Here is a 25099-nt window from a genome sequence, read left to right as displayed (position 1 = left end):
GACATTAATGATTAATTTTGATTATCTTTTTTACTGTCTTAAGAATTTTCACACGGTACTAATAGATCTTTGTTTCAAATATAGAGAGGAAAAAAGTATGGTTTGAAGATTGGAAAAGGATAATTGCCCTCTGAGGCTGCGATTTGAGTTCTTGCGAGTTGAGTTCCTCTAAAAAATCATGACATAAAAGATGTTTCTTTCTCTTGAAAATTTCTTTATACCAAAGGCAATAAACCTATTAAATTCATTTTCAATATTAATTCTAGGCGATAAGTATCAGACTCAAAGTCAGCTCTTAACAGATACTTACACAATGAGACATTTTTTTAAGTACTCACTTTAATTTTCGTTCTCATTGAAAATTAAAATTTTGTTGTTGTTGTAACGTCTGGCAAATAATTGACACTTTTAAAAAGATGTAATGGTAAGACAGCTATTTGAAATTTTCTGAAAAACAGCTATGCTATACAATATTTTTTTACATTTATTAATATGAAAAATCAAAATCAATTAAAGTAAAAAAAAAAAACCTTGTATTTCCGAACTTCCAGGCAATAATATCATCAAATCTGAAATATTCAGAGTATTCTCGCTAGTTCTTTCCGATACATTCCAATCACGTTGATTAATTATACTGATTTATTTCTTATTTGTCGTTGATGATTTGAAAATCAAAGCACTTTGTTCAACATACAAATAGTTTTCCATGTTGTAATATATCAAAGAAAATATTCGTAACATATATCTTTTTCAGTAGAACAATAATGAAGCACTAGACTGTAGACATTAACGGTTAGGGGAGGGGCAAGGGGACAGTAGCCTTGGTTTGAGTATTCAAATAAATTTGTACCCATTTGAAGATTTATTTATTCATATATATTTGCATCACTTATCTTTATGTTTGCTATGATCGTCAATTTTAATGTGTGCTCGTTTTGGGTTTCACTTATTCTTTAATAATAATTTCTGGTCGTTATGACTTTGAACTATAATATGAATTTATTTCTGATGGTCTCTATTTTTTTTTATGGAAAATTTTCGTTTTCTGATTAATTTCTGTTCGATTTCATTACTAAAGGCTTTTATCAGTTTATAAAACGAATATTTCTACAGTCCTTCACGTCTTAAGGCTAAATAATTAAAATATTCGGTTCTAAATTATTAGCTCCAATTTGTGCCTTTTCTCGTATAAGTTTCAACTATCTACCATTCCAAAAATTCAATTCTGAAAGCATTTAGGGGGAAGGAGAAGTCTCAAGGGTGGTGGACCCTAAAGTGGTGTATTCAGAGCCCAAAAAGTGCCCTAGGATTTTTGAATGTAGGATTATTTAAAAAGTTACTTCCCTTTTCAATGACAAATCCGGTATCTAATCTGTGAAAAAAACTGCGCGATTTAAAATCATTTCCCTAGGGGCTATTTGGGGCAAAGCTTCCCAAGAGGTGTAGTTAATAGTTTTTAATTTTTTCAAACAGTGGCTATTTCAGATTTTTGATCAGTGCTAAGGTGGGGGGGGGGGGGTCTAAAATGGATGTGCTTGAAGATTCCTTTGGCCTTCAAGCACTTTTCAACATGCACTGAAACTTTTACCTTGAAACCCTCAGCCGTCCTGAGATTTTATAATATGCCATTTTGACAACCAGAGTAAATATGTTGCCTTTTGATTTACGTCAGCGTGCAATTCGATATTTCCTAAATTTTTTCAGCTTAATCTTAGCCGTTCCTGAGAGATTACAGTTACGCCAAGTAATAGTTGCAGGGTAAATAACATAATTTTAAATCCTTGTCCTTTGGGCTTTGGGGGTGTTGCATCTCTAGAGGTTGCCTACACCCTTCTGACAACCAGCTCACACACAGGGTGATTTATCGTGTTTGGCATCCCTCTCCCAACCTGTGGGGTGTTAAGTCATAGCCATGGATATTTGAACTTTAGACTATTTTGAGCAGGATATCTGTTTTAATATTTCGATTGAAGGTTTTGGAAGGAACTAAAAGGGCCATGGAAGGAGGCTGGCTGCCCTCTGGCCTCCTTTCAACATCCCCTTCAACACATGCATAAACTCTCAACTTGATACCCTAACCCGTTCTTAAAATATAGAAGATTCTCATTTTAATAAGCTTAATGCACATAGTGCCTTTTGATTTAATATAGCATACCTCTGAACACTCTCCGAAGTTTCACTTTAGTATTCTTAACCTTTTCGGATACATCCAGAATCAAACATTTCCCATTTTCCTAATTATAAATCCTATGTGTAAACAATGGACAAGTTGCATAATTTGCAATCCTTGCCTTAGGGCTCTGGAGGGGATGGCATCCCTCGATCTACACCTTTTGACTAGTTTGAACAAATGACGATAACAAAATTTCTATTTTTGTAGAAGAAAGGGGGCACCTAAAAAAGTCAAAGAGAGGGCGGGGGACTGGTTGCCCTCTTATCTTTAACATCCCCTCAACACACCTTGATAGCAAAAACCTACTACCCTCAGCCGTTCCTTAGATATTGCTGATATTCTCTTTCCACAACTAGCAAGGATACAGTTGGTTTTGACTAAGTCCGGTATCCCTTTCAACGTTTCCTTACTCTAAGCTTTTTTGGAGGTCCAGAATCAAATAATCCTTCTTTCCTTAATAAAAAGCCTTATATGTTAACAATTTGCAACTTGCATAAGTCGCAGTCCTTGCCCCGGGGGCTGGGGGGGGGGGTGTCAACCTCTGATTTATACTTCGTTGACTTTTGAAAAGTTTTGAACAAAATTACTATCTAAGAATTTTGATCAGATGTATTTGGAGAAAGGGTAAGGGGGCTGCTTACCCTCCGATCACTTTCAAATCTTAAAAAGGGCACTAGAACTCTTAATTTCCCGTCGAATGAGCTCCTTCCAAATTTTATACGCGACCACCCCTGCCATAAAATCCTTATATGTTAACAATGGGCAACTGGCATAACTTAAGGCCCTTGTCCCGGGGACTGGGTTGTGAAACCCACAAGCATTATTATGTTGCGTCTGGACTAATTTGCAGAAAATGACTATCTAACAACTTTGATCAGTCATATTCGGGGGAGAAGGGTGTAAGGGACAGGCTCCCTCTTATTCCTTTTGACTCTTCGAAAGAAAACTAGAACTTTCACTTTCGAATTAAATGAGGCTCATCTAAAGTTTATGCTACCACCCTTTCCATAAAAGCCTCATGTTTTAACAATGGACAATATCATAAGTTACAACCCTTACCCTCAGGCTCTGGGTGAGGGGGTTTTCGTCAGCCCCGGAGGCATAATTATACGATCTTTGGACTATTTTGAACAAAAATGGATCTAAAAATTATGATCAGATGCATTTGGGGAAAAGAGGTCAAGGGGGTAGTTATCTTTAGACCACTTTTAACTCAAAAAGGGTACTAGAACTTGCGATTTGCAATCGAATGAGCATCCTCTAAAGTTTATACAACCACCCCTTCCATATGAATCGCCTCAGAAAAAAACACCAACATTGAAGCTTTATTGCTCCTTACTATAGGCAACGCTATAGCGTTGCTTCTGATTATAAATATACTTTACGATAGCTAACTTTTTACTTAGACTACAGTTTAAACTTCTTTTTTAACCCTATCAATCTTTTTGAAGATATATAATCTTGACAATCTCCAATTTTACTTTCTTTTTGAACATTTATTATTTTTTCTGTAAAATTTATGCCCCTAAAATCGTAAAGAGCCACGAGTGAAACTAATATCATAGCCTGAGCATCGCGCATACTAATCTTATCACAAACTAACCCCTCCCCGAACACCCGTCTCGCCCATTTGGTCCTGTCACCCTTCCTCATAAAACCAAAATATGACTAAAATACAATACCAACAATGACCAAGCTGGAAGTTTTTCATAAACATAACACAAAAATCAAATTGCAGTGACGCTAGTTTAAGTAAGAAAAACAAACAGACATTCGTTAAAGAAGGGTAGAGCGTTTATATACCGTATAAGTCCAACAAAGGGCGTAACAGCAGTCATAACAATGCTTCCTTTAGGCAATAAGGGTTGAAGGTTTATAAGTAGAGGAGCCAAGGCCAAAGTTGTTGAAGATGCGATCCATTCCGTTGTAACCTCAAGCAAGAGTCTTGGTGGAGGCTTAAACTGGTTTATTGTACCTGAAACAAGTTTCCCCTTTAGGTTCTCTAACGTCAATTCCTTTGCGCTTGAACAAGGCATGAGAAAGCTATAGATGTTAAACATATATTTTTGTGTCTGAAATGGAGGTCTAAAAATCGTGCATAAGAAAACTTAGACGTAAAATAAGATGTAAACTAAATAAGACGTAAACTTAGAGGAAAATAAGACAAAATAGCTGACATAAAATAATTTGGTTACATTTCGAATTGGACAAGAATAGCCCAATTGAAAATTTTGACTCTTTTTATTTTAAAGCTGCTTCTTCCAGTGAATTCTTTATTTGTATCCGAATCAATCTCCTTGTTTTCGGAATGAAATTATATTCATTTTTTTCACAATCTGACCAACACAAATTTCGTTAGTCTGATATGCTGTAAATTTTGATAGTACTGTCTTTCTTTGGGATAAATCCCATTCAAATGTTTAAAAAGTCAATTGATGAATCATACAGTGAGTCGCCAATTAGGATATTGCTTCAATAAAATAAGCAGATTGAAATTTGCTGAACTCTGGGTCACATCTTGGTTCCAGCAGAGGCTCCAAATCTGGTTCACATCATAACCTGTTATTCACCATAATTCAATTTCGGTTATCCACCAAACACAGAAGCTGTTTACCCTCCAAAATAGATGCCACGAGCCTAAAAATACCAAAAACCAATGCCATAATACGTCTGGCCTTGTCAAACAGGTTCAACATCAACCTCACCGTGAATAATGAAGAAAACAATGAGTAGCTTCCCAGTGGTTATTTATTTATTTATTATTACGAATAACGGTAAGCATCAATGCTTGTCACAAAAAGTTATGTAGAAAGAAAATGGAAGCAGTTAGATGCGACAATGGAAGAGTCAGAGAAAGAAGTCCTTGCTACTCAAAACTAAAAAGAAAATGCTGGATCAGTATAAAAAAACTAACAAGTTTGCCGACAAGTGTCGAGCATACTGCTCTGAAACAGAGCCTAGGAAACAAAGAGCAGAAGTTTGGAAACAAAGATTCAGAATACTCGTACACAGGCAAAACTACTGGACTGGAACGGTGGATTGCATCGAGATTGTGTCTAAGACATATGACTCCCGATAGCTCTACTAATTACTAAAGCACACCACCGGGAGGAAACCACAAGTCCCTGAGACTATCTGCTTGAAAGACGGGCGAGAATTTCAAGATAGAAGAAACATTTTAAAGAACTCCTAGGCCCATCCCATCACCCATACTTAGCCTCAAGCCTTCCTCCAGGAGTTTCCCGAGCGCCTTATGCAATCTGTCTTGACCTCCCCCTTCCCTCATATTAATAAAATAAGGAAAGGCGTTCGGTTACTGAAAAACCGCAAGTCTCCTGGTGAAGATGGTTTACTTCCAGAACTATATGAAGCTGCTGATGAGATTGTTGCAGCTCAACTCAAGCCGTTTTTTTTGAAGAAATTTGGATGAAAAAGGATTTTCCAGATGGTTGGAAAGTTTCAGTCCTTCTTCCTTTTCCCAAAAAAGGTAACAAGTCAGAGTGTAAAAATTACCATGAAATTGCTTGCTGATATCGCAGCAAAGTTGTTTGCCAGTGTTATCCTGAACAAGTTTGCAGAGGTCCAAGAAGAGAGAATGATGAAAGAACAAACCAGCTTTCGAACCAGAGGTTCTTGAACCGAGCAAATTATTATTCTGAGGCTCCTTTTTCAGTAGTGTCAAAGATACGGTTTGCCGCTGATGCTAATCTTCTCATAGCAGCCTTCGATTCAGTCAAATGAGAAGCTCTCTGGTGTATCCTAGATGAGGATGGGGCGCCCTCGCATCTCGTAGACCTTTTGAAAGCGTATTACAGGGGTAAAAAAGCTGAGAGCATGAGCTCTTGGTAAAGAATCTGATAACTTTGGATTCAGGGGCAAAGCAGGGAAACGTCCTATCTTCAATGCTTTTCAAATACGTGATTAATTGGATCATGGAGAGAATTGTGAGCACACACGAAGAAGTGGCGTTTGGGAATGTTGTTAAGCTTACTAACCTAGAATATGATGACAATGTTACCCCCGATGAGGAAGATCCAGAGGAAGATTCCAGAAGAAATCTGAGGAAGATTTTGAGTAAAGTTGTCTGCTATTCAGATATGGTAGATAACGGATTAATCCAACAAAGACCAAATCATGTCTAACTATTGTCAGAGTTCCCCTTCTATATGCCTACACGGTTCTCCAACAGCATTCAGCAAGTTGGAGAATTCGTCTACCTTGGATACCCTGTCAATTCGGAGGGGGGATCTCGCCATGAAATTGCACTCGCTCTTTACGCTAAAGTCTTTTAGTACTTTTAGAAAAGCTTCTTATTGTTCTAATTAAACAACCCTTGTGTTTAATATGCGTAATAATTTCTTTTCATTTTAAGTTTCAACGTTGCTCCTTACTTTCATTTGAAAAAACTTAATAAAAAAAAGCTTTCATTTTAAAACTAATTTCTGATCTTTTTTGAATAATGCTTTTTTAAATAATGCATCCTTAAAGACATACTTATTAGATTTTTTGACTATGCTGAACAAAATGGCCATCTCAAAATTTTGATTCGGTGACTTTCGGAAAAAATGAGCGTGGGAGGGGGCTTATTTGCCCTCAAATCTTTTTGGTCACTTGAAAAGGGCACTAGAACTTCTATGATTTCCATTCGAATGAGCCCTCTCAGGATATTCTAGGACCACTGGGTCAATACAATCACCCCTAGAAAAAAAAGAAGAAAGCAAATACGCATCAGTTATCTTTCTTCTTGCAAAAAATATGAAATTCTATATTTTTGCAAATAGGAGCCTGAACCCTCTACAGTAGGATTCTCTGATGGTGTAATTTTCATTGAGATTGTATGAATTTAGGGGGTGTTTCCCCTTTTTTTCAAAAATATGGCATGTTTTCTCAGGCTCGTAACTTCTGATGGGTAAGAGAAGACTTGATGAAACTTATATATTTGAAATCAGCATAAAAATGTGATTCGTTTGTTGTACCTACTGGTATAAAAATTTCGTTTTTTAGAGTTCCGGTTACCATTGAGCCCGGTCACTCCTTAATTATAGTTCGTTACCACGCACTGTTTTGAAAAAGATAAATTTGCGTTCTCAGTTAATGAATCAAATTAAAAACTGCCATAGAGAACGTTTCTTGAAGAAACATGTTGAAATTAAAAATTTTACTATCTCGGTTAATCTTTAAATATATTGGGGTTGAGGGGGACTGTGTGCAGCTTTATTGACCTCAGGTGTCTTAGTGCTGCGGTGAACTGTTACTAGCAATGATAGCAAAGGACACGAACGTATAATTCATTTTCTTCGTCTCAAGTTTCAGGTTGCTTGGCTAAGCTTAGTAGTTAATTTGATAACAAAAACTTATTTTGTTCAACCATATACTTTAATGAATTGGAAAATTTATTCTGAAAAAGAGCCCTGGCTACTGCACCTGACGTTCCTTCAATAAAAAAAAAGGCAAAACCGGGCATATCAAAGTTACCAATATAAAAATGAGAGTTTTCTTCATGTTTAAGGTGGGGGGATATAAATCGTTGTTTAGGGGTTTTCGACAATAGTGACTTAAATAATATATCTAATTGTATTTTCATGATATTTATTTTGTTCAGATAATTAATTTAATTTAATTTCATGATAATTTGCATTTCGAATTGATCTAATTTTCGAGGAGGTTCAGACTCCTTCTCGGAATTCATACGAATTTTTTTCTCGAAATTATAAGTCACTGTTGCTCTGAATGTAAATAGAAATCTCTCTTTTCCAAACTGTGGTACATGGGACGTAACTAGCCATCTTCACTAGCACTCTTTACTATATTGCAGTTATTATTGCAATAATGATAGCAGGATAAACACAGTTAAAAACAAAAGTACCACGGTACCGAGCTTCGATTGGTGACAGGAAATGCAGTTTTTTAAGGAAAAAAATATCGAGAATCAAACTAAATTGCAGGGTGTTCTTAAAATAGTTAGCACAGACACTCATCTTCAGCTAAATTTATTATAACTATTAAATAATCTTGACGTCATCCATATGAAAAATGCTGAAAAAATTCGACTATGGAAGAAACATAAACTTAAGCACTGTAAAAGTCGAAACTATGATCTTTGGATCAGAGATCCAACGAGTTATCAATTGCGCCAAGTAGGTTATAATGCTAGTAAAGGGATAAGAATGATAAAAGAAACACATAAATCTGAAGTCATTCATATGAAATTTACCATATATGTACATATATATATATATATATATATATATATATATATATATATATATATATATATATATATATATATATATATATATATATATATATATATATATATATATATATATATATATATATATATATATATATATATATATATATATATATATATATATATTAACAATTACTGCTCGTTTACTAAGATGAATAAATTTCTAGATTTTTCATACCGGTTCTTCCATAAATTTCAGAAACAGTTGAGAGGAAACAAGAGGTAAAATGCGGAGAAAGTTCTACCCACTTGGTCAACTCCGCTTTATTTGGTGATAATACAAAATGATCATCAGATACAGTCTTTGCAATGCCAAGTAAATGCTCCTTGGAACAGCCACGTTGCTAAAAGACAAAATTGTAAATTAACCTTTCTAACAAAAACCAACAAAGTAGCATATAATTGGTAACGTAAAAGTAAAATTTAACAATACAAAGAGAAGGTGATAAGTAGGGTTGACGACATTTTGAAATTCAGTTTCTCCAGGCAATTTTTCAATATGTTACATTGTCTCAATATTTTGCTCTCGTTATTCCTTTTATGAGCAAAACTGCAAGTTGGTGTCACGTCACTAAGTTAATCTTATTCTAATTTATCTTAAATTATAAAAAAAATTGTTAAGCGAAATTTTAAATATTAAAAATTAATCTTGAACCTTAAAATGAAGCGTCAATCTGTTCGCAGTACAATTGTATTGTATAGGATTAATGACGCTTCTTGACTACTAAGGTCCCTGCGTCTTCGCTGTACAATAGCAAAGTTTCACAGGGATTTAAAAATTCTTCTTCTAGATATGCTCATGGCGACCTTTATATGCAGTAGATATTCCCACTACAAAAGGTGCCCACCAACACAAAACAATTATGCAACAGTCTCGTTATCAACACTAATTCCTGACTTATATCAAGAAAGAACATGCTTACTCATTATTGCACTAATAATACTCCAGATTGGGTCTCCAAAAATGGGTGTTAATAGAAAAAAATGTAAGGAAAACAAGCTAGAAAGACTCTCTTCTAAAGTGATCACTGTGTATTATATCTATCTAGGTTGTTTACATTTTCCCCCAAAAATGATGTCTTATAATTTTTTTCGGCATTTCATACCTTTACCTTTACTTTACATTATATTTACACCATATAGATGGCGTTATGCCGTAAAGGCTTGCATACCTTGCTACTTTAGTTTAGCTTGTTTGTGTTTGAGATATACTTATTTTCGAACGATAATAATTTTAACCACTTTTGCAGTGACTGGGTTGCTACGAATATATCAAAATGGCAGCAGTAGAAGCTGATCTTAGCCTAAAAAGCATATTGGGAAGTAAGCGTTTAAATTCTGGACCGCCAACGCCATCTATTATTGAAATTCTCATCGCATACTAACTATGCAAACCTTACGAAGATGTCACTGCTGTTCACCTCAAGCCAAATGGCGCGGGATGCACGCAATCAGAAGAGTCCAAGAGCACAGAGAGCGCCGTGACCAGTAATCACTATAGTTTGTAATGACAGCGGAACGAAAAAGTCAGAGAGTAAGCAACACGAGACATGCTTGGTTACTACACATAGCTCAGGGCCTAGGCCAACATTACCAACATTGAAGCCCTATTACCGCAACAAACCTTCGAACAACTCAGATAACCCCCCTCATGTGCTAAAACCTGTCACTCTAAGTGCCAAAACGAATTTCCCATGCCTGATTCTGTGCAATTCCAGTTCACTGACGAATAAAGTAGACGAATTAGAACCTGTCTTACGCATTATCTTGAAACCAATAGCAATAATTACCGAATGTTGGGACATAACTACTAAAACAGGCGTTATAAAAGGCTATCTGAACTTCTTCAATACCAGACGTGACAGTGAAAGCTCTATCCAAGCATTTGGCAGGTGGATTGCTAACTTTGACTTCGATCCAATCTGTGTTATAACAAACATTGATGGAAAAAAGTCGAGACATTATGTTCAATTCTGCAGTAAACGTACCATGAATTTTTTCTAGTTAAAGAACGCATGATATGTGAGACGGATAAATCCTGGTTTGATACTAATATTAAAAAAAAAAAAAAATCAAAGAACAATGTAAACTCCATTCTGCAGGAGAGAGACTGAATGCAAACAAGATGAGAAATAAAGTCGTTTCAGCCCTCCGAGCTTCCAAAACAAATGTGGGGGAAAAAATAACACCGCTCCTTAAGTCAGATTCTCACAAGTGGCATGACGCAGTAAAACGGCTTAGTGGGAAAAAGAAAGGAAACGTGGTACAAATCAATAACCAGACGGTAGACTGATAAAAGCCTTACTGATAAAAGGAAGTCAAGGAATTCTTTATTCAGATTTGTACTACCCACCTAACCGTAAGTGACAAACAAATGTGTGACATCATTAACAACAGTAGTACAGATGAAATCGCAGAAGTGTCAGAAATGAAAGTTCACTATTCAATGGGAAAGCAACGTAACAACTGTGCCTCATACCCAGGGGAACTTCCCGTGAAATTACTGAAAGAGTACTCACCTTTCTTAGTCCAGCCTATCGCATCAGTGATAAACCAATGTTTCTTAGAACAATCATTTCCGAAAATTTGGAAAATTGCATATGTCCATGTCATACCGAAAATCAAGACACCCCAGTCCTATGACAAACCGAGACCAATATCGATAACTCTTAACTTAGCAAAAGTAGCTGCGAGTTTTATCTACCGTTCTTTGTTACAACAAATTGCTCCTGCGATCGGTTCGTAACAATATGGTTATATATTTAGTGTTATATATAGTGTTGATTCGTAACAATATGGTTATATATATATACAGTTATATATATACATATAGTGAATGTATCACTTAATCGTCAAGTGGTTGGATACTTCTAATATTACTGTCGATTTATTTTTGGCGGACTACCGAAAAGCATTCGACCTAATCAAACACATGAATTGTGAGAATTTTGAGAGAATTTTTACAGGGGAGACTGCGATCAGTTTACCATTTGTTTGTAGAAGATAATTGCTCTGAAAAATCAGAACTAACCCGCGGTTGCCTTCAAGGAATGAAATTAGCTGCTCTTTTATTTCTTGCCGTCATCAACCCCATCCTTGTAAAATTTGAAGAGCGTTTCAAGTTTGTTGATGACTTGTCTGAACTTCTCAAATATATAATCAAAAACCCAGTAGCAAAGCAGCAGTCTGATCAGAGTTTCTTCACAGACTTCCTTAACTAGCGTAAGTCGGACAGTCTACAAGTGAATGAACAGAAATCAAAACTTTTACGATTTAATCCACTCAAGCGAGACATCACAATCCCAGATGTTCCGTTTCCAACTCTCTCCTCTGCAATAATCCTAGGCGTAACATGTACAAGTGACTTCTCTTTTAAGCTGCATGTAGATAATATTGCTCACAAAGGTCACTACTCAACCCAGAGTTTAACAAGTATGCGCAGGTTAGGCTTCTCTGGCGTATACAACCTACATCAGGCCTATCCTCAAGTATTACTGTTCCGTTTGTGGTCCCCAAACTGAGAACACAGCTTACAAGGCAGCTGAACAAGAGGATGTTCAAAAACGCGCTCCTAAGATAATATTCGGACCGAGTTTCAGCAGTTACGGAAGTGCCCTTGAGCTCTTGAATTTGTCCACCTCATTCGATCGAAGAAATGAGCTAATGATGAAATTTGGAAAATCACTATTAACAAAAGAGAAGCACCGATCCATACTTTCACTATCCACACCAATCAGCAGACATACTAGGCATTGTTACAAACTAGAACCAGTCAAGTGCCGTAGGAATAGATTGGCAAACTCTTTTGTACCATATTTCCTAAGTGCCTTTAACAAGTGCAATGAAAGTTGTACCATATTTCGTAAACGTAGCTAACAAGTGACCATTTTGTGATTGTAAAAGTAGCGTGATTAGCGTTCATCTTTGAGTGCTAAGATGGCTGTTTCATTACACGAATTCAAATTACTAAATTTACCATGTTTTCATAAGAACAAAATACCCCAACAGAACTTTTGAGCTTCAAAGGCTCTATTCTTTAATGCAAAAGCTTGAGATCTTCGGTTTTTTTCATTTTTATTTGTATTGCATAGATCCATGCAATACAATTTTTTTCTAAACTTATTGTCTAGTCATCTTTTGTTCCAATACATTGTTAATTTGTTGGAGTGCTTGTAACTGCTTTACCTTTTCTTTTGTGCTTCTCAAATTTTAGGGGGGGAAATAACGGCAAGATGACCTTTCATAACCAGGCATGGTATCAGATTAAGAATCATAAATCATATAATGAAATAGCTATCATATTTATGGCTAATGCCGCAACGAATTTATGCTACCTATTACATCTCGCTCTCTCTTTCGCATGCTGACCAATGGTCAATGTTGCACAAGTACGGATCTCTTGATTCGATGCCTTCAGCCAGGAATGAAATGCGTGGTTGGCCTGATCCAAACCAAATAATCAGCGACACCAGGACTCGAACGCCTGAATTTGGGATTTCAAGTCTGCGCTGCCATAAAAAAATAAATAGTACTTAAGTAACAACAACCAATTCACTACTACACCCTAAGCTCGAGCTCAATCCCAATAATAGTAAGAAAAAATCACGTCCCTTAAGCTCAAGTAGCATATAAATCTACTTTTCCTTGTACCACGCGGGTCTGAATTGCTACACAATCTAGCCTGTCGAAGTCTAGTTCTCCAAAGTTCGACTTATTTCATGTTTCTTTGTTCCCATGGTTTTTTCATGTTTATATAAATAAAAATATTATTATTATTATTGAGCTATTATAGATTTTATTGCACCACATATTCATTTTATTCATTCGACTTTGTTTTTTACAAGTTTTATTTGGGTGAAATTTAGTTAGCTACCCCTCACGACAATCGTTTTTAGAGAAAAAAGTTCCATCTAATTTTGAAATGTTGCACGGTGGTAATATACATCGTCTGAATTTATTTTTCATGGGAAGGGAGAAGGTGAGGATACTCCTTTCTTTCTAAGTTCAGGGAAACAGACTTTATTACCTGCATCCAAACGCCAGCACAGTTTAGCAGCAAGGAACTTTTCATGGAAATAGCCAATGAAATCAGTTTTCCCAGGAAAAGCATTCTGTCATTTGTTGTTGAATCTGGTTTTCCACCAGGAGACGTGAAAATCATCATGAATACGGTGTTTTTAACTCCATCTGCCATTGACGACGAAAAAAATCTACAAAGGATGACTAAAACTTGGAGCTCTTGCATTGAAGTCATTTTCTAAAAAAAAAGAATCAGGAAAAATCCCAAGATATATTCCAAATTATGCGAGAATGAGATTTGGGAAGGTATTTTTTTTTTTAGAAACAGCACCAAATAAAAAATACAAAAAGCAAATTAGCAAAATCGCAGAAAAAAAAATCGAAATTGCACCAAAACAAATAAAAAATTATTTTCTTTAATTGCTGTGTTAGGTGTGCTTTGATCATAACTGCTCATTTTTGTGAGGGGTATTTTTTAAATCCAGTTAGATTACTCCAGGCCTCGGATAAAACATGGAACTCTACATTTTTAAACCGTTCTTCATCAATTTGATGATCTGAGAACAACGAAGGATACCCCCCCCCCCTCCCTGAACCCACTTATAGGAATTAGACACATACATGCCTATTACCACAACAATATAATGAAAAGAGAAATCATCAATATAACAGCACAAACACACACACACACACACAAAAAAAAAAAGAGATGGAAGGAGAAAGGGAAAACTGTTTTCCTAAATTAGTGGTTAATATAGACCATCACTTGAATGAGGCCTTAACCCTACTCATCCATACAACCACTAGGTCAAACAGCATAGCCATACACAATCAACCATAAAGAATAATCCATGGACAGGCAGTCATGTCGTCAATAAGTATTCCAGTTCATCCACCTTAGGGTGACATAGGCACTTTGTCAAAGCACTTTTTCAAGTCTTGTGAATGTGTTCATTGATTTTTTTTACGTAAAGTGTAATATGACTATCGAAGAATTATTCTGATGTTATTATGAACAGAAAACTTAATACTTAGCAAAGAGACCCTTGAGCTTGTATAGCCGAGCTGACCTTGTTAGAATCTGAGCCTAACTCAATACCGACCACGGCCTTCTTATGGATTACCCAGATTCCTTTAAGGTTGACACTCATAATTTCACAAGTGATCATATTATTAGGTATTAGGGAAGAGAGGGGGGATAGTAAAACTGGGAGCAACGACACAATAGTAGCCTTATTCCAAAAAGTAGCATGTTTTTCTGTATTACTGAAACATCATGCTCATATACGTATTTCTAAGCAGCCTATAAAACTCAGCAGAGAGCGAAAACAGAAAATAAAGATTAGAATTGGGTATCCTTTATTACAAAATGCCCGTTAAGATAAAATACACTACATTAAATGATGTTGCCGCGTGTACTCTATCGAACAAGAGGATTGGAAAAAAGGATTAAGATTGGGCAGCCATTATCAACAGAAAATCCCGTTAAAGAAAAATCCGCATCACTAAACGATTTCATTGTGTGTAGTCGATCGGTTGACATTCGTGGGTCTTCGGAGAGCCCAAGATGACAAAACTGATAATGTGCCACCATATTATTGAAACGAAAGGACGATTTTCGGGTTGCAAGCAAAACAGTAAAGATTATTGTTTCGCATAGAAAAATGACACAGAACGTCATTGCATCACATTCAGTTACATCAATATATGAAAAATAAAATGATGTATGTACACAATAAGTATAAAAAAACAACAAGTAAGCTGAGTAAAACTGAACCCAAGGTAAAGAAAATCTATACAAATCAAAATTTGGGTGCCACTTTCAATGCTGTTATCTATGTTCATTCTTTAAAATTTTGTGGCAAATTTGTCTTTGTATAGTTCCTGGTTTTTCCCTATGACTAGTTCGTTTTTAAGTAAAGTGGGTTTCTGATTCAATACCAGCACAAAAGACCGTTCAGCAAAAAGGGGCATTGTTCAAATGTCTCTTGGCTACTTAGATCTTCTTATTTTTATGATGACCTTGGCATTATTTATCCTACTATAAATTCAAAAAAAGAAGGAGGAAAAGAACAAAAAAAGAAAACATATCACTGCTTCCCATGCGAAAGGATGTCTTTCTTTGTTGCTCAAGATGGAGGACTGTAATTCTCCTATAAAGGGGCTTTTGGCTATGCAAATTCCAACGAAACAGTTATCATTTCGATATATCACTTTCTTTTTGCAGTTTACGGGTCTAATAAGGTCTCCAATATTAGCCGTTGCAGGTACTAAGGTTTGCAGTTTATTCCTATAAATTTGCTTTAATGATTAACTTTTACCATAACCCTGTAACAATAGTTATCATTTATGAATCAGGTTCAAATGATAATCTTCCGGACTGGATAGTTTTTTGTTTTTTCAAACGATGCTTTAAGATTTTCGGTTAATATGGGTCTAGTGTTTTTATAGACTAATTGAAGTTGATACAATCTAACTCTATTATAGAAAGAGTATTATAATTTCGAACTAAAAAAGAATTCGTCCTATATTAGTTCTAATCTTTTAACTGGGTAATTATTATAGAATGAAAATCGTCCAACGTAAAATATTTGAAAATTAATTTTGTGAAATAGGCTGTACAAGCAGAGATATAAGTCGGTTTCGGGATTTTTTACCTAAACATCTAGAAAAGATGCATTTGAAAGCAAAATCAATTGAAGAAAAAATGTTAATTGATCACATTCAAGTTCAAAGCTACTATGCAGATAATTTCTTATTTTCTATATTATAAACAAGAATGAAGAAATAAAGAGAACAATGAGTAAATAAAAATTGAAATTCATCAATAGAAATAAATAAAATGTAAGTTGATAAGAATTTTTTTTTAAGAAATAGAAATTTTTAGAAATTCCTTATCGTTCTATTTCAATGTCATATTTCGACATAATCTTATTGTGTTAATAACTTCATAGGTTGCAAAATGTTCAAGTTCAGCCGAGCACGGTCCAGCAACCTTTAATCTTTCTTACGCAGTAACTCTAAAAGTGGGACTAATCCCCACTTCATGCATAGCTTATTGTTTGATATAAGATGAAAAGAGTTTGAGGTAAGTCAAACGAGTACCTAAAAATGCTATTAGACCTACTTCATAGAGTTCCTTCGTTTGATGTCGGTCACTTTCAAGTACCAACAAATACCCTTACACAGTTCCTTCGTTTGCGGTTGGTCAAACGAGTGCCTACATATACACTTAGAAAGTTCCTTTATTTTATATCGACCAAGCGAGTACCTATAAGTACCCTTACACGTTCCTTTGTTTGAGATTGGGACAAGTTTGTTTGAGATTGTTTGTTGAGACAAATTCCCATAGACAGTTCCTTTATTTGATGTCGGTCAAACGGGTACGTACAAGTACCCTTAGACAGTTCCTTTGCTTGAGGTTAGTCAAACGGGTGCCTACAAGTACCCTTAGACAGATCATTTATTTGATGTCGGCCAAACGAGTACCTACAAGTACCCTTAAACAGTTCCTTCATTTGATGTCAGTCAAGCAAGTACTTATAAAGACCATTAGAAAGTTCGTTTCTTTAATGTCGGCCGAACAAGTACCTACAAGTACCCTTAGACAATTCTTTAATTTGATGTCAGTCAAACGAGTACTTATAAATACCTTTAGATAGTTCCTGTGTTTGAGGTCAGTCCAACGAGTGTACAAATAGCCTTAAACAGTTCCCCTACTTGATGTCGGTCAAATGAGCACCTACAAGTACCCTTAGACAGTTCCTTTGCTTGAAGTCAGTCAAAGAAGTGCCTACAAATGCCCTTAAACAGAACCTTTAGTTGATGTCGGTCAAACGAGTACCTACAAGTACCCTTAGACAGTTCCTTTATTGGATGTCAGTCAAACAGGTACAGTTCCTTTCTTTGATGTTGGTCAAACGAATACCTACAAGTACCCTAAGACAGTTCCTTTCTTTGATGTCAGTCAAAAAAGTACCTGCAAAGACCCTTAGACCGCTCCTTTGTTTAAGGTCAGTCCAACCATACACATACTCTTAGACAGTTCCCTTATTTGATGTCCATCAAACGAGAACCTAAAAGTATCCTTAGACAGTTCCTTTATTTGACGTCAGTCAAAAAAGTACTTACAAATACTCTTTACAGTTCCTTTGTTTGAGATCACTTCAACGAGTGTCTACAAATACCCTTAGACAGTTCCATTATTTGACATCAGTCAAACAAGTAACTACAAAAACCCTTAGACAGTTCCTTTGTTTAAGGTCAGTCCAATGAGCACCTAAAAATACCCTTTGATAGTTCCTTTATTTGATGTCAGTCAAACAATTACCTAAAAAGACCCTTAGAAAGTTCCTTTGTATGAGGTCAGTGTCTACAAATACCTCAGACAGTTCTCTTATTTGCTATCCATCAAACAAGTACCTACAAGTACACTTAGACAGTTCATTTGCCTACAAATACCCTTATACAGATCCTTTATTCGATGTCAATAAAACAAGTACTTACAAATACCCTTAGACAGATCCTTTATTTGGTGTCAGTCAGACAAGTACTTACAAATACCCTTAGACACTTCCTTTATTTGATGTTAGTCAAACGAGTACTTATAAATAAACTTATAGTTTCTTTGTTTGAAGTCAGTCCAACGAGTGTCTACAAATACCCTTAGACAATCCCCTTAGTTGAAGCATTTACAAACAAGACAGTTCCGTTATTTGATGTCAGTCAAACAAGCACCTACAAAGATCCTTAGACAGTTCCTTTGTTTGAGGTCAGTCCAACGAGTGTCTACAAATACCCTTAGACAGTTCCCTTATTTGATGTTGTCAAACCAGTACCTACAAGTACCCTTCGACAGTTCCTTTGCTTAGATTCGGTCAAACGAATACCTAAAAATACCCTTAGACAGTTCCTTTGCTTGATGTGGGTCAAACGAGTGCCTACCAGTACCCACAGACAGTTTCTTTAGTTGACGGAGGTCAAACAAGTACTTAAAAATACCCTTAGACAGTTCCTATGTTTGAGGTCAGTTCAACAAGTGTCTACAAGTACCCTTAGACAGTTCCCTTATTTAATTTCCGTCAAACGAGTACCTACAAGTATCTTTAGACAGTTCCTTTGCTTAAGATCGGTCAAAAGAGTGTCGACAAACACCCTTAGAAAGTTCCTTTGTTTGAGGCCAGTCCAACGAGTTTCTACAAATACCCTTAGTCATTTCCTTATTCAATGTTTGTTAAACGAGTACCTAAAAGTACCATTAGAGTTCCTTTGCTTGAGGTGAATCAAACAAGTGCCTACAAATACCCTTAGACAAATTCTTCATTTGATATTGGTCAAACGAGTACCGTCAAGTACCCTTAGACTGTTCCTTTATTTAATATCAGTCAAGAAAGTACTTACAAATAGCCTTAGACAGTTTCTTTTCTTGCAGGCATTCCAAGGACTGTCTAAAAATACCCTTAGGCAGTTCCCTTATTTGATGTCGGTCAAACGAGTACCTACAAGTACCCTTAGACAGTTCCTTTGCTTGAGGTCAGTCCTACGAGTGCCTAAAAATACCCTTAGACAAATCCTTTATTTGATGTTGGTCAAATGAGTACCTACAAGTACCCTTACACAGTTCCTTTATTTGATATCAGTCAAGAAAATACTTACAAATGCCTTTAGACAGTTCCTTTGTTTGAGGTCAGCCCAACGAGTGTCTACAAATACTCTTAGACAGTTCCCTTATTTGATGCCGTTCGAAAGAATACCAACAAGTACCCTTAGACGGTTACTTTTCCTGAGGTCGGTCAAACGAGTGCCTAGATATACCCTTTGACAGATCCTTTCCTTTATTTGGTGTCGACCAAACGAGAACCTACAAGTAACCTTAGACAGTTTCTTTATCTAATGTCAGTCAAACAAGTAATTACAAATACCCTTAGACAGTTCCTTTGTTTGACATCAGTCCAGCAAGTGTCCACAAATACCTAAGACAGTGCCCTTATTTGATGTTGGTCAAACGAGTACCTACAAATACCCTTAGACAGTTTCTTTGGACAGCTCCTTTGTTTGGGGTTAGTCAAATGAGCAACTACAAATACCCTTAGACAGTTTCTTCGAGAAATATTTAACAGACTTCCCTCAATTTGAAAAGCCCACATTTTACACCCATGCTTGAACACCATCATTATCATGGCTTCCAATATTCTGATGTTCATTCATTCTGTTCAACCCAAAACCCTACCCCTTGGCTATTCTATTTTTTACACCTTCAATGCATCCACCATCTTTACTAATAATCCTACCCGCGTAAGTGAAGCTACCCACTTGATTTCTGTTCTTATGAAGTGACATCACATATATATATTCATTTATTCTTAGTCTAAGCAACAATTATTTCAATATTAATTGTCTAAATGTAAAGAGCAAAAATTATAATAAAATATATAATTATATACAGTATATAAATTACAAATGTGTGGCCTACCTTTCTTCTATGAGCTCTCTTTGGACCATGATCCAAGAACACAAATTCATCAATTAGTTCGCCAATATAATCTAGTTGTTTAGAGGTAGGAGGGCGAAGTTGTGTAAAGGGTATACATAACTGCTCTAAAATAAAATGCCCAAATTATTTTTATAAAGACAATATTGAACAGCACAAAAACGGAAGAGATATTTAACTGACATAGTAGAGAATATACCACAATTATTAATATAGCAACAGACACAATAAGCTACAGTGACCTAAGTGCATGTGTTTCTTATTTTGAAGGCAATTTTTCAGCAATTTTATATTTGAGTATTTTTCTTGGAATAGAACAGATTTTGTAAGCTCAACAGAAATGTTAAATTGAGTAAAATTTAGTTGAAATAGAGCATAAATTTCACAGAAACATGTTTGAAACATAGAATGAACTGCCAGAACAAAACGCAAAGATTAAATATCCAAGATTAGCATAAACTTTATATTATTCAAGAAAATTGACTAAATTCAGCAATTAAAATGTGTTGCCATTTCTTCTTTGATAAGCACAACAGTTTATTTTGTTTGATGTCAAAGAGCATGGGAACTCACAAGAGTAGAAACTGGCACTAGTGTCCACAAAAAAACAGCAATGTAATCTAGCAATTGACAATTCTTGGCATTTTTTATTTTCAGTGCAATAATAAGGCGAAATTAATATAATTAGAGTAATTGCAAAAACTAGTGTAACAATAAATGTTTGGTCCCAGTCCCTAAAAAAAACATAAATACAAAACATGAAAAAAAAATCCCAAAAAGTTTCAAATACTAGATGGCATTGGTGATTTTTATATGCTAACACCAGTAGCAATTTTAACTCTTAAAACTTACTCTTGGTTTGGACAATGAAACATATATTTCTCAAACAACACCATGGAAAAGTGTTTGTTTTATTCTTTTAGAAACTTTCTGAAATTTATCAGGAAAAACACATAAATAAAAAAATCAGTAAAAGAAAAAGAATATTGGTGCAGCATAAATACAGCTTGGCATTCAAAATGATACTTTAATCTTTATTTCATGGCGGCGCTGGTAATGGCGACGAAACTTTGTTCGTTTGTTTATTTTTCATGATTTTGAGCTAGATAGACATTATATTACAATCTTTCTTGAAGGAAGAGTTTATTGTCTAAAACTTAATCAGATACAAATATTCTAAAATAATATTTGTAGGGCTGTATAGCCTGTTGAAATACATTTTAGTGGATGATCAGCCTCATCCAGAGTTTTGGGAGATGAAAGCAGTTCCCAAGTCCACTTAAATTGGGTTTAAATTTTCATTCGTAGCACCAGTATTCAACAGTTTTGACAACAAGTTTGATGATCTCATAAAATTTCAAGAGCGGATTCGACCGAATTGGTGAGACCTGCCTTGCTATAATCATTGGACAATACAAAATAACTTTTCCACAGGGCAAGATCTTGGCACTAGATGGCCATGTCTGTTAATGGTAAAAAACAAACAATGCAGTAGACTTCAGCGAGAATTGATATAAATAGGAACTGAGAATGTAGAGATGCCAAAACCTGTTATATGGGGTTCATATAAAGTATTAACATTATGTTAACCCTAGTGTGGTCTGAAGAATTGACTAATTTTATGAATAAAAGTTACTATGATTTTATTTTTGTTATTAATTATTGTTATAATAAGGTTTTCTTGGCAAATATTCGCAGTGAAGAGGCATTAAAACACAAATGGATAACTTGAGAATTACACAGGATATTTAAGGCCATTCTCCACAGAGAAAAATAAGATAAGCTCAGGCTATAGTGTGCACGTTCCTTTACAAACAATGATACAGGCAATTAGAGGAAATCCCTTCGCTTCAAAACTTGAACCCATTTTCTTTTCAAGCAAATCAAAAATGAATTTTTTGGAAAGGAAGCTACAGGAATACAAAAAGAAGTATGGAAAGAGATTTTGACACAATTTAAATTCTGACATAGAAGAAGAAAACATAAGAAATTTCTATTTCCAAACTCTTTTGGGATGGAGATTTCAAATGAACAAATAGCCAACATTGCCTAAAATTCAATTTAGTTAATCTACAATTGTTGGTAAATTATGGACAGACAAGTCATGTAGCCTAGGTAGGCTTTATTCTATTTTCCATGATCAGCTAGCTCCCTTTTCTTCACACACGTTTAAGAAAGAAAGGTGTTTAGAAAATCTGATCGTTTTGTCTCACAAACTGTTAACTTTAGCGTTACCTCCAGCATTGGTATAGTAATATGAGACTAGTTCATAAAATTATTTTCCTAGACATAACAGTGAATTTGACCACATCGCAATGTAACAACAACCAGATGGAACCAGATTAAACAGTAGTGTGACAATTAAGTACAGTAACAAGACACTAAAGCATTGTTTTTGCAGGGGTATTGTTCTCCCAGGGGTAGCGTTATGCAGGAGTAGCTAAACAAGGTTTGAAGGTACTCCAAATACTCCCAAAAGCTCAAGTTATTGAGCTCAGTGCTCCTATACAGTAGTAAATTATGAAGTATGTCAAAAACTGATGAAAAACATTGCTTGGATTTGACAAGAATTGCCTCAGAAACGTAGCCTACTTGCAGCACACTGGAATGAAAGAATACCGACTGTGCAGATTAGAGCCCAGTACCAACAATCTTTAATCACTGATAAAATTCATAAAAGACATTTGGGGCGCTTAAAATATATGACAAGAATGATAGAGGAAAGACTCCAAGATATGCTGAAAACCGCCTAATCTGCACAGAAGCAGCAGACAATGTATAATCATTGGCCAATCACTAGAGAAGGAGGCTATATAATCTATTAAGTATAAAGAGGGAGTGATTGGTCTCTGATGTTTAAGTCTTAAGAGCTCGCTAGGCCTCCAGAGCTTTGGTCACTGGCCCAGGACGAGGGACGTGGAGTTCAACAGTTGCTGCCTTACATACTGCAGGGCATGGTAGGACCTAAGGCTAAAAGACAAAGACTACTACATCCTTTCGATTTTCATCAAACCATAATTTAATTTTTTCATCTTATTAGCTCAAGTGTATTTCAGTTTCTTTTGTTTTTTTGTTTTTTTCTCTGTCTCTCTGCATTGCTCCACAAGTGTCATTAGTTATTTATGATGTGAAATAAAAATGCAGGGTTATTATTATTAGAGCTTAATACAAAATATAAAACCTACCTAGATGATGCAGAGCTTCTTTTGTTGACTTAGGAAATTCGACCCTTCTAATATTCTGTCTTTGATCTTGCATCTCTTTTATACTTGTTTGACATCAAGCTTTACAAAATCATAGCTGAAAAGGTACATTCTAGTTTATCTTCTGTCAAACGCTATAGCATTACAAAAATCTTTAAAATAACAAATCTTCTTAATTTAAGATAAAAATCCTAGAAGTTCTTTTTTTTCGAATTTTTGGGCCAAATAAAATGACAAATACTTTTTGTAATGCTTGGAAACAAATATACTTCAATGAAAACTTTATTTGAACCTAAAGCCCTCTCCCCAACCGTTCAAAGGTTACATGTAAACAAGAATGAGCCCTAAATGCTAACACACTTGAACAGAAACAACAATACATTTCGATTCATAAAAAAAAAAAAAAGAAAAAAAAATAAGACAAAACTAAAAAGTTATTCAAATACGAGAAACCATTGCAAAAGACAATACATCAAAATAAAAAGTGAGGGAGACCATAGGGAGGTGTAAAAATTTGAAAGTGACTCACTAATTGAAATTAAAATCAAAGGATGTTATAGAGCTCCCCTTATACCTTTCTGCTCTCTATTAAACTAGAGTGATCATAGGAGCTTTTTGGTCATATTTCCCTAAAAAGCAACTCCTGATAAGGTTGTAGTGGGAGATAATAGGTCCTGAGAATTAATTAAAGCCTTTCAAACAAAATGAATAAAAGAACCAAAAAACTTTGCATTTATCAGAAAAGGGAGACTCTTCTCTTCTTCCCTTGTTTTTGCAGCAGGACCCAGCGTTTTCCTGCCTCAACTGACATCTGAAATTCTAATGTTACTTGGGATATTGTTAAGTACCTTATTTCTTTAACAAGAAAAATCAAAGATCTTTCAGGACCCCTAGATTACAGGGGTGCCAACTGAACAGCAGGAGTAGGTGGGCGATTACCCCCTAGACATTTTACCACTTTGCCCATATATTTTGAAGAAAAAAAAGAAAATTTGAAGAAAAAATACCCCCACTAGATTTCGAAAGTACATTTTATCCCTTGCCTTCCCCCCTTCCATTTGGGATTTGGCCCCGAGGTAGGCTAACAAAATTCTAAAGCCATTTCAGTAGGTAAATTTTATTAAATTATCAAAGCAAAAAGAAAACTCTGTAGTTTACTGTTTATGCCTCTACAAGACAGAAAATTATTGGTTTCTGTTCAGGAAACATAATATAATTTGCAACTTCCCAGTCAGGGATTTGTTCTGTTTTGAGTGAAACTACTTCGGACTCCAGTTGCAATTGGTTTTAAATGATATAACTTTGGATGATAATATTTAAAGTAATTCCCTCCAGAGTAGCTTAAACAGTGTAGGCTAAATTAAACACTGGTCTGTTTTTTTTTCAAGTGTTAGAGGCAAAAAATAGCAATTTTAGTACATTCCTGAAACTATCATAGGCAGCACAATAGCACCACCTGAGTAAACAGCAATATGGGTACAAAGTATTAAAAAAAAATTTTTCACAATATAGAAGCTATTATAGAAACTTCAGAAGGAGCTCATTCGATTGGAACTTGAAAGTTCTAGCGCCCTTTGTAAGAGTCAACAGTGATTGGAGATATGTCAGCCCCCTCCCAGGCCCATTAATTCTCCAAACACATCCAATCAAAATTTGAGATAGTCATTTTTTCAGCATAGTTGAAAGTCCCAAAAACTATGACTCAGGGGATGCCATCCCCTCTCCACAACCCTTGAGGAAAGTGGCAGTAATTTATTAAATTTTCCCATTGTTTATATATGGTAATTGTAATTGAGTCATCTATCAGCAAGATAACATCTTTCGGCTTGTGCTGTTTACCTAGGTTGATGTGAAATAAAATGAACTGAAATAACAAAGCAGGCAGAATTTTTTTTTTCTGTGAATGCAATGAATTTCTTTTTATGCAAGGAGACTGCTGAATAAGGATTATGCATAAACAG

At 35.4% G+C, this 25099-nt stretch overlaps 1 protein-coding gene across 5 annotated transcripts in view; it reads right to left on the bottom strand.

Moving 5' to 3' along the window:
* LOC136036222 (integrator complex subunit 15-like) overlaps positions 1 to 25099 on the bottom strand; it is a 46208-nt gene that overhangs the window by 17033 nt on the left and 4076 nt on the right. For 4 of the 5 annotated variants that reach the window (XM_065718316.1, XM_065718319.1, XM_065718317.1 and 1 more), the window contains exons 2-6: positions 23121 to 23235; positions 19918 to 20042; positions 13453 to 13683; positions 8605 to 8770; positions 3977 to 4148 (exon numbers count right to left, since the gene is read on the bottom strand). In XM_065718316.1, coding sequence (XP_065574388.1) covers positions 3977 to 4148; positions 8605 to 8770; positions 13453 to 13683; positions 19918 to 20042; positions 23121 to 23193 — 767 coding nt within the window. In that variant the 5' untranslated portion in view covers positions 23194 to 23235. The remainder of the gene's footprint in view (positions 1 to 3976; positions 4149 to 8604; positions 8771 to 13452; positions 13684 to 19917; positions 20043 to 23120; positions 23236 to 25099) is intronic. The other variant, XM_065718320.1, reaches the window with a different exon arrangement.

Source organism: Artemia franciscana, chromosome 15, assembly GCF_032884065.1.
Source record: "Artemia franciscana chromosome 15, ASM3288406v1, whole genome shotgun sequence".
Taxonomy (NCBI): Eukaryota; Metazoa; Arthropoda; class Branchiopoda; order Anostraca; family Artemiidae; genus Artemia; species Artemia franciscana.
The sequence above is the reverse complement of the archived record's forward strand: the minus strand, read 5'-3'. Positions and strand labels throughout refer to the sequence as shown.